The sequence below is a fragment of the Kryptolebias marmoratus genome, linkage group LG13 (assembly GCF_001649575.2).
Source record: "Kryptolebias marmoratus isolate JLee-2015 linkage group LG13, ASM164957v2, whole genome shotgun sequence".
NCBI classification, from domain to species: Eukaryota; Metazoa; Chordata; class Actinopteri; order Cyprinodontiformes; family Rivulidae; genus Kryptolebias; species Kryptolebias marmoratus.
The window spans coordinates 15,165,012-15,182,448 of NC_051442.1; the positions used below are offsets into that span (position 1 = coordinate 15,165,012).

Below are 17,437 nucleotides of genomic sequence, written 5' to 3' on the forward strand. Positions count from 1 at the left end.
GCTACGAAAAGGACCTGCTACTTCTGTTGATTTATTTAACAGAATGTTACCAGAGCTCCATGTTAAACTAAGAGGAATGAATAAAAACCTTCGCTTTCTCCTGTTGTTTTACAGGTACACAATTTGTAAGTGGTCTAACTCTTATGTAAAATCATCAGTGTGGGTGTATTATGGGTGTCGGAAAAGAAATACTGCTAATAACAGTGGTTTTAGCAAGGTACATCGAACAGTCCAAATTACCCTGGAACTGACAAATTAACAAGATTTTTTTTTTATGTACAAAAAAAAGCCAGCTCAACACATCCAAATAGATTTATATTTTCACACTTATAATGGTGCCTTAATAAAAATGAAATGAACTAGAGATGCAAAAAGATGAACTGTTTTCTGTATGCACCCACCACACACACACACAGATGTGTGGTTCAAAACAGCTGTGTAAAATTTAAATAGACATTTGCATAAGCAATTTGCTAACACAAGTGAGAACAAATGTAGAAAGAAATCAATATGCTAATTTAGAGCGCAAACTCAGAAATTAAAATAAGACAGCAAGAAATAAACAGGATCGTACCACTGTCTGATGATTGACCTGAATGACTTCATCTCCGGCGTGGATTTTCTTACAACGATCAGCTAGGGACTGATGGACAAACAGAGATTATTGTTACTATTTATAGCTTCACGGTAGACAAGAGTTTTTATTTAAACTTCCTCCAGCAAAAGACATCTCTTGAAAATCAGTCATTAAGAGCTGCTCAGTTATTTTTGGATAATAAGCACATATACTTCTGAAATACATTACATCTTATTATCCTTATAAAAAACATATAAAATATATATAAACCTATAGATTTTGTCTCCTACCTGGTCAAAACTGCTAAACAATACTAACGGTGTTGAACCTGTTTTATTTAGTCTAAACTGTAGGTTTACCACATTTGTAACAACAAATATGAATCACAACAAATCCTACATGCGTTTTAGTCATAGTTGTACCAATCAGCCTCCAGCTACGACGTGTTTTCAAAACAAACACTGACAGATTCATGAGAGGGTGCTCCAGAGAGGAAGGGGTTAAGTGGAACACTCCAATCTGCAAATTAAGCCACATGTGAACGAGCAGTGATGATGGGAATAAAAAATGAAAACAGAGACTCTTACTTACTCCTTCAGTGGTCCCGGTGATTACATGCAAACCGTCATACGTCGATTTGATGTACATGCCCTGAGGGAATATTACAATAATGTAAATGTCTCCCCTTTTAAAAGCACATATAAGCCTAAAATACTGCATATTAACTCAGCCAAATGACCTTTTCCACAGGAGGCCTGGGTCACTATATATTTACAAATCTGCATTAATCTGCTTAAAGTGCAACATGGGAAAAAATCTGATTTATCTGGGTTTTTTTTAGCAGGAATAAAAGATCATGTTTGCCTCACAAATTGCTAAACGACCATGCATGACTTGTAAAACATCACATCTACATACTTCCCAAATGCACCTACAACAGTCAGAATTTACTGCACAACATAAAGATGATCTCACTCCAGATTAAATCAAACATGGAAGAATGTCAACCTGCAAATACTGTCGCAAAAAAAAGCTAAAACTCCAAAACAACTTTCCCGAAAAGGCATTTAAAGTGCTTAAGCAAACAGAGAAGCAGCATGCCAGTCTTCAAGATGAGTGGAGGAGATTTATTTATTTTTTTAGGCCACTTGGCTCAGAGTTGTGTTCAGGGTTCACTGAATGGATGAGAGAACGTCCAATCCAGGCATTTGTGTGGGGGGAGGGCTTTTTATTGTGGCCCCAAGCAGGAAGCTTGTGTCTGAGTGTAGGTCAATGTAAAGATAGAGTTCAGAAAAGAGCTCGTGGATACACAGTGGAAGAAGCAATTCTTCAGTGACATCTCAGAATTATCTACAAAAGGTGCACATGTGTTTGCCAGTTGTTGCTATGCAGTTTACATACTGTAAACTCTGGCCAAGATCTTTGTTTTTTGTTTTTTTCATCCATTTCATCAGCTAAATCATATGTCAGCTGAACAAAACCTAGTTTTGGACCAGCTGGACTGAGAAACATTAGATTCTGGACAGTGCAGCAGTGGGGGTGTTTACAATCAACCTCAATATTTCATCTGGCAGTTTTCTTCTTTCGGAAACAGCATTTTAAACACTCCATTATCATTCATAATTTACGGAATAAATTATTGCCTAGTAAGGGTTTAATCTGGGTTTTGCAAAGCATAGACCTCAAATTCCAATTCATGTTGCAGAATTGCAAATCTCTGAATGTAAAGGAAAAAATGTGGATTTTTGGTATCTGGGTCAGCAAAGCTTTTTGAGAAACTACCAAACTACTTGGTCTAAAACGTCTACAAATGTAAAGTAGGTACTTTAAAAATCTGGTCCACTCGTGTATGATGCAAGTGGATTTACAGCAGCAGTGACTAGATGCAGTTTTGGGATAAATCAATTTAAACATCTCTGCACAGATAACATCTGATCCATTGACTTATTAGATGAAGATCCAGCAAACGGGCTACTTTCTACAATCAGCCACAGAAAATAAAGCTGATAAATTGTGAAATAACATTCATGTTTAAAGAGTGAATGTAGTTTTTCTGAAGTTGTTCTTCTGATGCCAGGCAATTACTTATTTTGTGATAAATTCTTATAATTCAATTACTTTTGCAGATACTGAGTTAAAATTTTGTGTGGTAGTAGCTGAGAGTCATCCTCAGCACATACTTCGAGCACTAAAAGATCACATGAGATCCCGCAACATTGCAGACATTTAAGGAATTTAAGGATTTAAGTAAAACGACTATAGCTCCATCATTTTTCAAGATAAAACTCTGGCATGAAAAGTGGAGGACGATGTGTTTCCCTTATGAGGTGTGTTGTGAAGGGCTGGGAATCTATGATTAAAACTTGTTGGGAACAATAACTAATCATCATGTGACTGAATGAACTGTTTCATCAACTTACAACTAAACTAAATACAAGGGGTCATTCAGAGACAACATCTGTAATGATTCTAAAATAATTAGCTGAAGGGGAACTACCTGCAGATTGTAATGAAAGCATTTATTAATATCAGACTGAATTGTCCCACTTTGCTTTTCAGTTTTTCACGCCTCTGTTTTAACCCACTTTAATGGGGGAGGGGGCTCAATAGTCCCTGACCAATCATTAAAAACAATCGTATCCACTTGGGAATGAGTTCGACAGCCACATTAGTCCCAGCCAATGCGGTGACCAGCTAATTGTTAGTCCTCTCATGGTGCTTACTGCTCGTTCAAATGAAGAACTGGATGCAACGCTGCCAAATTTATCAGTCATCTCACTGAAGTGGACAGACTCCAAAATTTGGACTCTGGCAAGCACATTAGCGGACTCCACACTGAAAAAGATAACACTAAAAATAATTACTAGCTCTGAGACTCATATTCCAAGTAAAGCCTCTCATTAGTTTTGCAGTGTGCTTTTAGCAGAACATAAAAAAAGGAAATAAGAAATAAGTTAAAGCCAGCTGTCAGAATAAAAGAGCTGTGATCTACTTTTTTCAATTTGTTTTTTAAATCATTATTATATTATTATGAAATTACAATTACTGTACTTTATAAACCTATCAAAATTGGACTCCTACCTATTGACTAATGACACCACTATCATTTGTGTCATTCATTTATAACCCTTTTAGTGTTGCTTTGCACTTTAATAACTTGAAATTAGTATTTTCTTTTAGAATAAAGACATTTGGTTATTATTGTATTTACATGAGTGAGAAATTATTCCACTGAACTTCTGTAATGCCTGATAATACACTGATTATTTCCACATGTTTTACCGTAGAAGTCTGAGTGTAGGTGAGCCTTACCAAGCCTTCAGTGGATTTTATGTTGGCGAGTGTCACAACCTCCAAATGTGCAGACTGGGACACCGACGGATCCGAGGACAGAGAGATAATCTGGTCGCACACTTCAGACAGAGTTTTGCACTGAGGGCGAAACATCAGGGGTAATTACGCTCTTAAATTGTGCACACATTTTGTTGTTGTTGCTGTTTTCATCCAGGGGTATAAAGTTGGAAACTCACCACATGAAGGATCTTGTTTTCAGTTTCGTACACAGAACAGTCCTGAGGAACATGCAGAGAAACGTGTTACCTCTGGAGAATTTGTCTAAATGGAGTTATTATTGGCGTTTCTGCTGTAGGTGGATTTAAGCAGAAATCGAGCAGCTTGGCACCTACAGTATAACCCCCAACACTCCCACACAGGCACGCACAAACACAAAACAAATGAGTCACCAATGCGGAGGCAAGCCTCTCTCTCTCTGCAAGTCTTCCTCTTTCTCAGCCTTCAGATCTATCTGATTTCCCTTCTTCACTCCCCACTTTAATTTTCTCTTATTTTTGCATTATTCCCTTAACAGATGTTTCAGCTGAACATTATCCCCCACAGAGACCAAACTAACGCCTATTAAGTATCACATCTTTTATTGCTAATTCTATTAATCACAACTGACTGTCATCCTTTAGGCAAATGTGGTGACACCAACATCTAATCTATGAAGAACGTCCAACATTCGATTTGATCCGATGAGATATTTTTACACTTGTTACAACTGCAGCTAAATGAGGTGATGATTTCAGCGACAGCACATAAAACACAGTGACTGTGTCCGTGCAGGTAAAGTGATAACTCAGATATTTTAAGGTAGACTTCTGTCCAAAGGTAACAAACAATTAACATCTTACCTGTTGCAGATAGCTCTTTGACTGACCTCAGATCAGAGAAGTAAGAGTTTAACACTGATAGGATTGATGAGCTAACGGCTAGTTTAAGCTAAACCGAGACCAAAGTGGATGGCTGCCATCTTCAAATGACTCCAACTCAACAGATAAAATGTTAGTTATTTATAACCTTTCTACAAAAGTCCACTTCAAGAGATCATCTGTCAGCTGTAATTTCAACAAATGGCATATAATATTCAAAAGTAAAGCAAGCAAAGTTTATAACCTTATCAGTAAGTATCTTAAGTATAAACTTAATTTTGCTTTTAGCTTTAGAGTTTTACTAATTTATTCCAAGCAACAACAGCTTCAAAGTTAAAGTTTAGTGAGGGTTTGCAAATTCTGCTGTATTTTGAGATTAAAGTCTAAGGAAACCTGGAAGTACACATCACAAATTATTTTCCGCTCTTACTCTTCTGCATTAGGTAAAACTATCAAATATATGAAAACCTTTTGGACTCCATGTTTTACTACCAATGTGATGATGATATTTGGGTCAGGTTACTCTTGTCCTTTGTGTGTCTGATGGCAAATGTTAATGCCCCCGGGCTTGAGGTGTACATCATGAGCCGATTTCGTACAGTTTATTTACCTGCTGCACGATCGTAGTGAGCTCAAGACACAGCTGGATCACATTGTTTCTGGTCACAGAGTAATCAGCCACTGCAGCGAAAGGAGACCTGAAAAAGAAGGAGCACCTGGAATGAACCATTAGACCATTCTTCTTTTGACGCTAAATCACTGCAAAATTTCTAAAGATGAAATGGAAATGCACACAGGAATGTAGTTCTAAAATTCTGGGTGTAACTTTTATAATAACTTTGCTCATATTGCTTCTGTGTGTTGTTAAGGTGACCACCTTAATGTTCTAAAAAAAAAAAGCAGACAAATGCTTCATGTTTTGTCTTTTATTTCATCCTTCTCCCCGCATTTAATTTTGTCAACAATTATACTTTATAAAAAACATGAAAGAGAAAAGACAGTTTATGAATTTTAATTAGAATGAAAGCTTCAAATTACGTCTGCCTTCCAGGGAAAAGCAATGGTAAATCACTCTGTTATTTCTGTTGAGTGTTGTCAGCTTTGAACTTTCAAATTCATCAAACACACACACACAGGAACACACACACACAGAAACACAAAACCACAGAAAAACAAGGGATAAAGTGACATATAAATAGACTTGCTCAGTGTCTTTTTGGCAACCCTGTCAAAATCTACTTATATAAGAGCTTCTTTCAGACATCTCTCAGTGGTAACTGAAAGGTGAAGGACATTATAGGGAAAAATAACTACTCTGTCTCTGTTTAAATAACACACAAGCAAATACACATCTTGTACTGTTGTTTTCTGGAGCCAGATTTATGTGTTTTATTGGCTGTATGCTAATTTCAAACCCTAAATACAAAAAGAAATGCATTCTGAAGTAAAAAAAAAAAGGATCCGTGTGCATACAGTTGCAGTCAGAAGTTTACATCCACCAATTAGGGGCATGAATGTCAAACTAATTTTAGGCTCTTAATTATTTAGATAACCATTCATTTTCCAGAGGGAATAGTTACACAACATGTAACTCCAAGCATAAAAAACAGCAATTGGGTGCACAAGTTTAAATTCATTGTCAGTTTTCTCTAAACCACACAGGGTCAAAACTACCCATACAGGCTTTCATATATACCTACATTCACCTAAATCTTTCAGTAAGTGGTGCTGAAGCTTCTAGGATGTCTGGTCAAGGCCTGTTAACTTCTCTTTCGTGATCATGATTCACTGCAGCTGGGTAGTTTCTTCTTCCACCATAAAAGATATTTGTTTGACAGATTTGATTTAGACTGACCAATGCTCATCTATCACTCTCAGAAAAGAAGTAGGCTGAAAGGTCAGGAACAACCCAGCAGCCACCGAGGCTCAAGCCTGCCATGAACTGAAACACGAGTGTCTCTGTCCACAGTGAAGACGGTTTTACATCGCCGTGGACTGACAGGGTGCTGAAGCCCCTGCTTCAAAAGCAACGCCTTCACGCTTGACTGAAATTAACAGCTGCCCACATGAACAAGCCGAACGCCTTCTGGAGAAAAGTTTTATGGTGAGATGAAACAAAGATTGAGCTGTTTGGCCAAGATGATGAGTCTTACGTTTGAAGGTGTCAAGGTGAGACTTTCAAACTTAAGGAACACTGTACTAGCTTCCAAGCATGGTGGTGGTAGCATCATGTTGTGGAGCTGTTTTCCCTGTAAGTAAATGCAATGACAAAGAAGATGGGCCACCTCCAAATTATTTGACTTCACCTCAAATCAGCAGCTAGATAGATGAAACTTGGACACAACTGGGCGTTCTAACAGGACAATGATCTGAAACACACATCACAACTGGTTTCTGAATGGATAAACCAGGCTATTATTAAACCCTGAAAACTACCTGATGGAAATTCTGTGAACTATGCCTAAAACCTCATCCCATTCCAAACCATCATCCAGTTTGGATGAACTGCTATTTACTAATTCTGCCAATTAGAGTGGATCTGTGATGACCTTTTGATGGTTGCAAAAAGTGTGCAGTAGAGGTGCAACTTGCTAAGGAACATTTAAGCAAATATTAGTGGAGGCGTAGGGATATATTTTTGCTTGCATGCATAGTTTTGACCATGCATGGATTAGAGAAAATTCAAATTAAATTCAAACTTATACACTACAGTTTTTTTTCAAAACAGTTATATGTTGTAAAGTCATTCCAGCCTGGGAAGCAAACAGGTCAAATCAATCATTAAAAGCCCCAAATTCACATTCATGCCTAGACTGGATGACTGGAAGAAAAACCTCTGACAGCAACTCTGTGTTTATGACTGTACGCAGATCTTTTGCAGCATGTTTAAAATTATCACTGGGCAACCTTTTTGCAAATCTCACCTGTCTAGCCATGCAAGGAGGCTCTTGGCAGCAGCGATGAGGTCCACCACCGAGGTGAGGAAGTCGTTGGGCAGCTTTCGAGTGGCTCGGCCGTCGTACTGACCGCTGCGCCGGCGGCCTGTGATGAAGTTCTGCAGATTCTTGGCAGATGCACTGAGCTTATGAGAAAGCGTCTTCAGGTTCTCCGTCTCCAGGCCGTAATTCTACAGAGAGAAAAAGGACAGTAAATTCACTCTGTTTGACCGGTTTGTCAGTGTTTGTTTCAACTGTGACACATTCCAATAATTTCTCCGCAGTGGAGACTTGAAAGCTATTATTGTCCTGACACTTCTCTGTGACGACCACTGGCAGAACAGATCTACTTCGCTTCACAAGAGAAATGCTGCGGATGTGAAAAAAAAAAAACAACAAAATGTGCAAAAGCAGCTGTCACTTTGAATGCTACGGATAGCTGAACACTTGTTTTCTTACAAACCGCACGTGCAGGCTTATGGTATCGTTCACGTCAGAGTTTCTTGGGAGGAGAGAGAGCTCAGCAGGAGGGCCCCTGATCATATTTAATACAGGAGGACCTGACAGACTTAAAACCAAATCCCAGTTATGTAAGAGGCTTTTTGGCTGAAGCGAGGGCCCCCCGGGCAGAGACGGAGGAAGAGAGGAGTTTAGATTCAGATTGCATTTGCGACCTCAGTCCATTAAATCTCCATCTAGTTTCTCCACAGGTCTCTGAGATTAACACATATCCATCTGCGTCTATCTTACAACACTCACCAACAGTCAAAGCTCTTATTTTTCTGGCATTTCAGACTTTATTAGTTCTTTGATCCACAAGATTTTGGGTACAAGATCATTTTTCATTAGTGCAATTAATGTGAACAACATTTGTGTTTACTGCATGATTGTCAAAGAATCTCCTCAATATGCAACTAAAAATATAAATCTAAATGCAAAGAAATTCACCTGTTATCTACAGATGACTGAAAACCACAAATATTTCCATACATATAACTCTTAAAGGGATAGTCTGTTGAATTTTAAAGTGATGTTTTGTCACATAGTTAGGAACAAGTACCTTATGAACATCAGTCAAAGAAAACAGTATGAAGAAAAAAGCCGAAGTCTTCCTCCAGGTTAGGCTAAAGGCTAGTCAAACCAGGGCTTTGTTTTATATAAATTTTCAGGCAAAAAACATTAGAAAACAATTTCTTTTCAAAATTGTCATACAGTTTTGAAATGATGTTACATTAGCTGATGTCCAAATGTTTACTCAAGTTTACTCAACTCATTCAGTTGAGAAAACAGTGACAAACTTAAACAGACACTATCATGCAAAAATGTAGAGGTTTAATATCAGCTAATGTAGAGTTCTTTCACACCTGTATGGCATTTTTAAGAAAGCATTGCTTTATAAGTCTGAAAAGCAATAAAAAACAGGCCACAGTTTGGCTAGGCAACAGCCTAGTCCAGAGGAAGACTTTGGCCCTTTTCTTCGTACTTTGTGTTCTATCACTGATGGCATGGCTGATAAGGCACTAATTATTCATAACTATTTGACAGAACATCCTTTGACATCACCAAATTATCCTTTTTGAGTTAACCTTTCTAAGTTTAAATATCCAGAGTGGCCAGCATTGTGGTTGGGGAAGAAAACAAACACAACATGCTGCACTGAAAGAGCTGAGGCTTGTTGTTGCTATTTGAAGGTGAAAATTATGACAAAATTTTAAATTATTAGCCATGTAATTCAAAACTGATGGTGATGAAAGGGTTTACAAAATAATGTTTGCATGAACCGCTATGAAATTTGGGAGACTGAAGTTATTTTAAGATGGCTGCAATCCACTTTGGTCTTACCTGCATGAAAAACCATTAGCTCAGTTCTGTCAGACTTAAGCTCTGCTTCTCAAAACTACAAAATCATTATATCTACAATAGGTGAGATATTACCTATTCATGACAGAAACATTGTTCAAAGCTTATGTTCTTCTTGTGTTTATGAAACACTCATTCTGTTAAACGTATTTTGCCTAGAGGAAAATCCAAGTAAATCCACTTTTATAATTTGTTTTTAGAGAATTGCTTCTCTGTGGAATAATAACTATAAAACTATCCAGTTAACTTTATTTCACATATTTTCAGTTTTACATATGACAAACAGATGTCGTGGTTTTTGCACCCAGCCTAAACTGACTACATTATACCGCTATTAGCAGCATGAACAGAGAACTAACATGATGTTTCCCAATCTGCTGTGATCCCACCAACATTAATCACAAGCTAACACAGATCACTGCACATGGAGTTAGTGTTACAAGCTGATAATAATATGTTCATACTTGCAGCACACGAGGCAAATCAGCACAGCAGAGCCGAAACACACACCAAGCCGAAAGAACAGATCTACGATGAGGCAGTAATCCATGTCGGCACTAATGACACGTGTAGGATCCGCATGCCTGAAGAGGATATTTTGGACAGATTACTAACTCAAGTAGATCTCAAGTGATATTTTAGAACTGGAGCCTAAAGCAGCCCTGTCCACCATTTTTACACCAAAAGTAGCACATTTAATCTGGTCTGAAAGATTAGATCCTTTCCTATTACCAGTAGTGGCATCATGTTTAACCTCAGAGCTGTGAGGACTAAAACACCCAGAACTGGAGCCATGTTCAGTCCAAAGCTGATGGAAATCTAAGAGTTACATTCATTTCTAATCTCAGATTTCATGCTGTTTAGTTTGGTTTCTTACATCTTAGGACAATCTAAGAAAATCAGGTAATTGCTTTCAACTGCTGACTTTAAGAAATGACTTGTCTCATTCTCATCTTGGCTGCTGTAATGCACTTTACTCACGTATCAGCCAGACCTCCCTACACTATTGTCCACCTCCATAAAGACGAGCAATCATGTAATTGCCGTTGTCTGCCTGTTTGTATCGATCTCTTAAATAATATCTTGCAAACAACTGAACAACAACTCAGAAAATAGTCATTAGATATGCATCCATAACTGATTAATCTTCAGAGTCAACTCAAATCAAGATGGCTGGCACAGCTAACCAACATTCGCTAACACAAAAATGGGTATAACTCACTATATTATTTTTAAATATATTGAGCTAAAATCTGGTTTTGTAGTACCTGAAAGTTGTCCTCAACACATACTTTAAGTGCTAACAGATCACACAAGATTTTTGTTCAAAGCTTTGCTATGCAGCAGGAATATGCATTTCTGAATGGTACTTTAATAAATTCCCATATTATTTTAAAATCTTACAACTGACCTTTAAATGGCCTTGCTCCTAAGAGCATCACTACATACCCAAAGACAGCACACTCTTAACTGTTCCCAGGTCAGCGTTTAAACCACAAAGAGAGATTAAATAATCCCCATAAGAGCCTCTACTTTATGAAACTAACTAAAAATTAGTCTAATCAACTTTTATTTGTCTTCAAAACCAAACTTGAAATTTAAAAAAACATAATTGTAGAATGCATAAACATATTCCTTACAACATGCATATACAACTCCAGGTAACCATGATCCAACAAAAGCAATTAAAATTAGATTTAAAATTTCTTGACAATTTCCTAAAATGAGTCTTTTTTTGAACTCATCAACTTTTAGGACTTCCCCTCCAACAGAGAAACCATCACACACTTTTGCTTCTAATTGTAAAGTTCAAACAAACAGTTTTGGTTTAATTCAGAGAATCCCACATAAATCTCTCAACATTTGCCAGAATTCATCAATAGCTCTGTGGCTTGTTGTGGAGTTTATGTAAATAAATATACAATAGAATCATCTGCATACATTTGACAGAAATGTGTTTTTACAAGCAAAAAATAAATGTTTGTGCAGTAAACTAAATTGCTAACTTTGCCACACTGATCCCTGTTTTTCAAAAATGTGCTGTCTGTTTCAGAGCTTCAGAACGAGATATTCCAGTCAGTGAAAATGTGTGAAGAGTTGGTGATTGTTGTGCACCGAGGATGGCAGGCAAGTATGTGGCAGCAGGCTGGTGGGTAAATTCCTCTGGTGTTTATTTAAAAAAAAATCCTTACAGGCCAGGCAGAACCAAACCAAACCAGGGGTATAAGTACTGATGATTACAAAGTGGGAGCAGCTGGGATGATTACAGATGGCTGACAGGTGTGTGATAGAGCAGCGTCAGGGTACTGAGGGAAACTGAGTATCTGTGGAAAAACCCAACTGCCAGGAAAGACAGAAAACAAGATTCAAACACCATAACCTCCCCACAGAAACCAACACAAAACGTGATTCTCTCAAATGGAGGAAGCTGTCCTCACCCAGGTTCACAGAAAATTTGCTGGCGCACCCAGGTGTGACGTTCACATCGATGCCGATCAAAGCCAGAGTCAATAAACACCAGCGCCAGCAGCAGAGTCACTGAACACACGACTGAATACCTGTAAACCTGCGACATGTGTTAAAATTAGGGTTGCAGATTTCTGGGAATTTTTATAGTTGGAAACCTTCTAAGGAAACTGCCAGGAATATAAGGATTTATGGGAATTAATGGGAATAAAACTAGAATTTAAAATATTGAAGGTTGGCCCTTAACAAAGATTTTAAATATAGTTGGGGTAACTATATTTCAGCATAATCTTGACTAAAACATTCATATTTCAGTGTTGAACCATGTAATGAGACCACACACCAAAAAATGATCAACTATTTCATCTGGACATGTAGGAACAGATGGAAATAGTAGCATGTGAAAAGTTTAGTTCAGAGTTGTTCATAGGTTTGTTGTTAAACGACTTTTACTAAAATTTGTTTAGTTTTAATGTAGATAAAATAACAAAAAAGGACAAAAAGGAGAAAATCCTGATCAAATAACATGTAAATAGTAAATAGTTTAATTCAGAGTTGTGAATGAAATCTGACATTTTTTGTACATAAATTTAGACATTTCAATGATATTTTTTGTGATATGCAATTTACTGATTTTACTTTTGTTTTTATGTGCATTCAAAGACAAGGCCTTAAATTTGTTGCTCAAACACATTATCTGTCTAGGACAACAACTAAATGTTTACATTTTTGTTTGAATACGATACGGTTTGTTTAAATTACCCCCGATTTACAGGTAATTCCAATATATTGCTATAAATTCTCATAACTCTCATGGAAAATTTCCAATTTGGATTATTTCCAGATTTCCCCATCTTAACATCCCGCGGAGCGTTTCTGGAAAGTTTCCAGAAATTTACCAGAAGTTCTCTGCCCCTTTGCAGCCCTGATTATAATACTGGAACAGTTTCCCACTCAAAAAGCAGCTTCTAGTGAGTGTTAGCAGGTTTTTAACCCTCCCGTGGCCTTCGGGTCAAACTGAGCCGACGTTACAAGGGCTTCTCTTCCTCTCTTCAGTTTCGAGGGCTTCAGGAGGGTTAAAAGCGTCCCGCATGAACCTCATTCTGTAACCGTGCGGAGTAGTGGGTGGGTGGTGTGGGGAACCTGGACTCACCAGAGCACAGAGTAAATCCACAGCTTCCAGGATGAGCTCCTGGTGGCCGATTCTGGACACTCCCAAGTCCTCCAGCTCCTGGTGGGTGATTCGCAGCAGCTGGTCCCCCCCTACTTTCTCCTTCTCGAAGGTCTTGATGTACTGCTGCAGGCAGTCGTCCAGGCCTGAGGTAACAACACGGGAACATTTTCAGCACAGATTGACGAGTTGAACATTTAGTCTCCAAAAGGTGTCTGACATTTTTTATTCTTGTAAAATCTCTATTTGCATAATACCTTCTAAAAGGGCTTGACATTGCTTCAGTGCGCCAGATTATGTGCTGTAAATCTGCTGGATGTGTGAACACAGGTTGTATTTTGCTCTGTTCGAGTGTGATAACAGTCGGAGCCGAAATGTGACACATTCCACCTCCTCAACATTCCTGAGACGCATTTTTAGCTTTAAACTAGAAAAATAAAAGCTTTCAATTAAGCAGGACTATGAGTCTGTGCTCAGCTTGCTTTCCATATTTTAGCACTGCAGAGGGTGTGAAGTCTTTTGGAAAAATAGTTGATGAAGAGCAGCAGACTAAAACAAACAGAACCACCAGCTTGCATCAGCAGGTTTATGGCTTACACCTGAAATTTACATATGGATGCACATTATGCATTAAATAAGACAAAGAAAAACATTCCGAGGCTGCAGCATCACAAATTAGATACAAATTAAAACTCAGTTTGACTGTAAAATCAATAAAACTGCTCATAATAAGTTACATTTAAAGTACTCACGCAGACTGCATGTTTAATGAGCTCACATTGCTCTAAAAATGACATTTTTTGCATTCAAGTACACTAAATGATTGGACAAAATAAATAGGAAAAAGATTTTAAAAAACAGAGCAAACTGATTTATTTAATGTAAATGTGGTTGAGACTTTTACTGCATCCCACCTTCCTGAATATGTATTTTAATTTTGGAGTCTTTGGAGTGTCCTACTGCAGAAAACAAATAGTCAAACGAGTTCTGGAGGAGATATTTACCCCCAAAATGACTCTAGAGATGTGATATTTCAGCAGTTTTGGAATAATCAGACGGGTTAATTCTTCACAGGTTCATAGTTGCTTTTGAAATAGAGCTTATGATTTGTTAAGATTGACTGAAGGAATGATAATTTAAGGTAATAATTAAAATCTTTTCAGGTTAAGTTCTATGAAAGAACCATTACTATCTTATCTGTTGTAGATAGCTCTTAGAACTTAAATTTGACACAATAAAGGTTTAGTTCTGACCGGACCGACGAGCTAACAGCTAGTCTGAGTGTGGCCACAACCAAAGTGGATTACTGCCGTCTTAAAAACAACTTTTATTCTGAAAAGTTTTTGAGTGAGTTATTCAAACACTATTTCTTAAACCTTTACAGCACCATCAATTTTGCATTACATGTTTATTCTGGAAAAAAAAGATATTTAATCAGAATATTATACCAAGTGTCCCCACCTTCTCTCATTGTTGGGAATTAAAACCAGCTGCCATGTTGTATTTTTGGGACCAGAGTCTGCTCACTAGCAATGTGGGCTTTAAGTCCCGCCTACTCCCCTGCACACAATTGTGGTTTTTAAAAGCACAAAATATTTATTTACGGCTAAATATATAAGAAAAATTAATATCTGAACATACAACAGCAAGGTGAGCTCCGTGTGAATCAACAAGAGTCAAGATTTGAAAAGATATATATTTGGGGTGCTTTTTTTTAATGAAAAATGTTCCCTTTTGTTTAAAATGGTGAGGGCAAGACTTAAAACTTGTACTGGAATCAACCTGTCGGGATGCTGTACAGCTTCAACTTGTGGGCTGATGTTGAGTATTTCCTTATATGATGATGTGTTTTTCCTGCGGCACAGGAAGTGCTACGGCTAGCTCATGCTGCCGCTATTTGCGTTTGCTAACGACTATAGGAATCTATGTAAAAAACTCTGTAATGTAAAAAATGATGCTGATGTTAAGGTACATAAAATAGTATCTGAATGAACCGGTATAAAAAATCTTGTTTTCCGGAAAGAAAGCAACAGCCCACTTTATCTTTGGCCTCGATCTGACTAGATGTTAGCTCGTCAGTCTGGTCAGAATTAAACTCGATTGAACTCTATTAAAAACTTCCACAGAACACCGATTCAAAAGATCTGAACTGTTGCTTCAATTAAACAACTTATTCGGCTCAGTTTTGTTTACTTTCAGTAAAGTAAGCACATTAAAAGGTTGAAATTATAACACATTATCTGACCAGAAAGTGCGCCTGCATGCTCACCGGCTGTAATTTAAACAGCGGAGACAAACTTTTGTGTAGCTGATTATTTGAATCCAACCACTTTCCCCTTTTCTGTCTCTTTCTTTCTCACACACACACACGCACAAACACACAGTGACAACTCTATCCTCATCTTGTCTTTCTGCGGACGAATCGCTCACATGGGACTCAGAGACTAAACCTGATCAAGCATTCACTGCAGGCTGAGCTGGCAGCTAAACGTCTGGGAGGAAACATGGGGAGTCCCTTGGTTTTGCACAACACTTAAAGGCTTAACTAATCAGCCTCTTTATCGAGTTAATGGAAACTCATTGCGTCAATGAAGTATGTTTCCATAAAACCCACAAACCAGGCGTTTCTGCAGACATTCCCTCTGACCTCAAGTTAAATAAAGAAACGAGTCATGGGATGACATTGGGTTGACGCTAGAAATATTTTATCTAATGTAGCCACATGGAAAATGTTTCACATAACAAACATATTTTCACATATTAAATGCCATTTTACTTAATTTTATGTTGATGCCCGGCACATTGATGAGGATTACACTAAAACAACAATTCAAATGTGCTTAAATGTGATATTTTTCTCTTCAGAGCTGCAGTTTCCCCCCCCCCCATATCTGCTGTAATTTCCTGATTGCACTAAGTGATTTCTGCTATGTAAGTTCTCCTGATCGTTTCATGTACGACTCTGATTATCAGGCACCCAGAAGAGAAATTAAAAGCACATCGCTGACGTGCACCGATCTCCATTATAGATAAATCACTTTAAACGTGGAGAAAGAGAGCTATTCAAGGCTGTTAGGTTTGTTATGAAAGTTATGTGATAATCTGAGCTGTCATTGATCGTTTTCAGTGTGTGTGTGGCAGACAAGAGGAGTGTGCATTCAAAGAGCACAGAAATAAAAATGATATTCTTTGCAAAGCATGACCAAAGGAATAAAATAAAGTTGCAGTAAAATACTGCAACGAAGTGCACCTGTCACATGTGTTTGCTCTGCTCACTTGGTTTCCAGAGAACAAATTTCCAGCCGAAGCTGGAATTCTTTTCTCTTCAGACTTCTGTTTAAATAGCTTTGTTACAGCCGGGAACAAAACGTCTCGCTCACACAAAACTACCGAGGTGTAGGAGTGGGACTGTGGGAAGGTCGTGGGGTTCCCCTGGTCGGCCTCCACGCGGTGACGTCACATTTTGGGACGGTAATAATGGAACATGTGAACGTGTGAGTCAAAACGCAGCAAGTCCTCGGGGGCTTCGGGATGGATATGACACAAGAGTTGAACCTCCCCCCCGCCACCACCACCATCCCCCTCCTTCCACTGCCTCCTCTGCCTCAGTGTCTCTCTGTGCCACTTTTGTCCCTCACTTTAAATTACCATTACTGAGTGCTGGGCTCAAGAACGTCCCTGCTCCGGTTGTCAGATGTGAGACACTGAGGAGACCACTCGTATATTCGAGCTTTACTCCCCTCCTTCTAATGTCCTCGCTCGTACGAGGACAGCTTATTTACAAACCAGTTTAGATCTCGCTACAACTGTTTAGCCATTATTCTTCTGTTTTTATCATGACTTCTGATTTGCTCCTTCTTCAATAAAACCTGTACAAAAAATCAGTGAAACTTGTAGCTTGATTGGGAATAGTGTGCTATGACTTTCGGTAACAGAACATCATACAGTTTAGACAAAATTAGCAAAAAACAAATAAATTCCCCGTACGCAACAATGGGATTTTGATAAAACGAGTGAGAAAATCCAGCTCTGTAGCTCAGGCATACGTCACAGTGGAGACATCATTCAAAGCTTAAACTGGTTTAAACAGAAAGTGGTACTTTACATGACTGAACTGGCATTTTGATATCTTTTATGATTTTTCCACAACAGCAGTTTAGGTTTCATGATTTCTGAAGATTTCTGCCACAAAATGTTCAACTTAGAGTGCGATGAT

At 38.1% G+C, this 17,437-nt stretch overlaps 1 protein-coding gene across 4 annotated transcripts in view; it reads right to left on the reverse strand.

Annotated features, from left to right (window-relative positions):
- Positions 1 to 17,437, reverse strand: part of LOC108248276 (connector enhancer of kinase suppressor of ras 2-like) — a 38,962-nt gene that overhangs the window by 19,033 nt on the left and 2,492 nt on the right. For 2 of the 4 annotated variants that reach the window (XM_017436949.3, XM_017436948.3), the window contains exons 2-8: positions 13,204 to 13,367; positions 7,713 to 7,915; positions 5,399 to 5,486; positions 4,108 to 4,149; positions 3,890 to 4,009; positions 1,169 to 1,228; positions 575 to 643 (exon numbers count right to left, since the gene is read on the reverse strand). In XM_017436949.3, the coding sequence (XP_017292438.1) occupies positions 575 to 643; positions 1,169 to 1,228; positions 3,890 to 4,009; positions 4,108 to 4,149; positions 5,399 to 5,486; positions 7,713 to 7,915; positions 13,204 to 13,367 (746 nt within the window). Of the gene's footprint in view, positions 1 to 574; positions 644 to 1,168; positions 1,229 to 3,889; positions 4,010 to 4,107; positions 4,150 to 5,398; positions 5,505 to 7,712; positions 7,916 to 13,203; positions 13,368 to 17,437 lie in introns of all 4 variants that reach the window. The other 2 variants (XM_017436947.3, XM_017436946.3) reach the window with 1 other exon arrangement.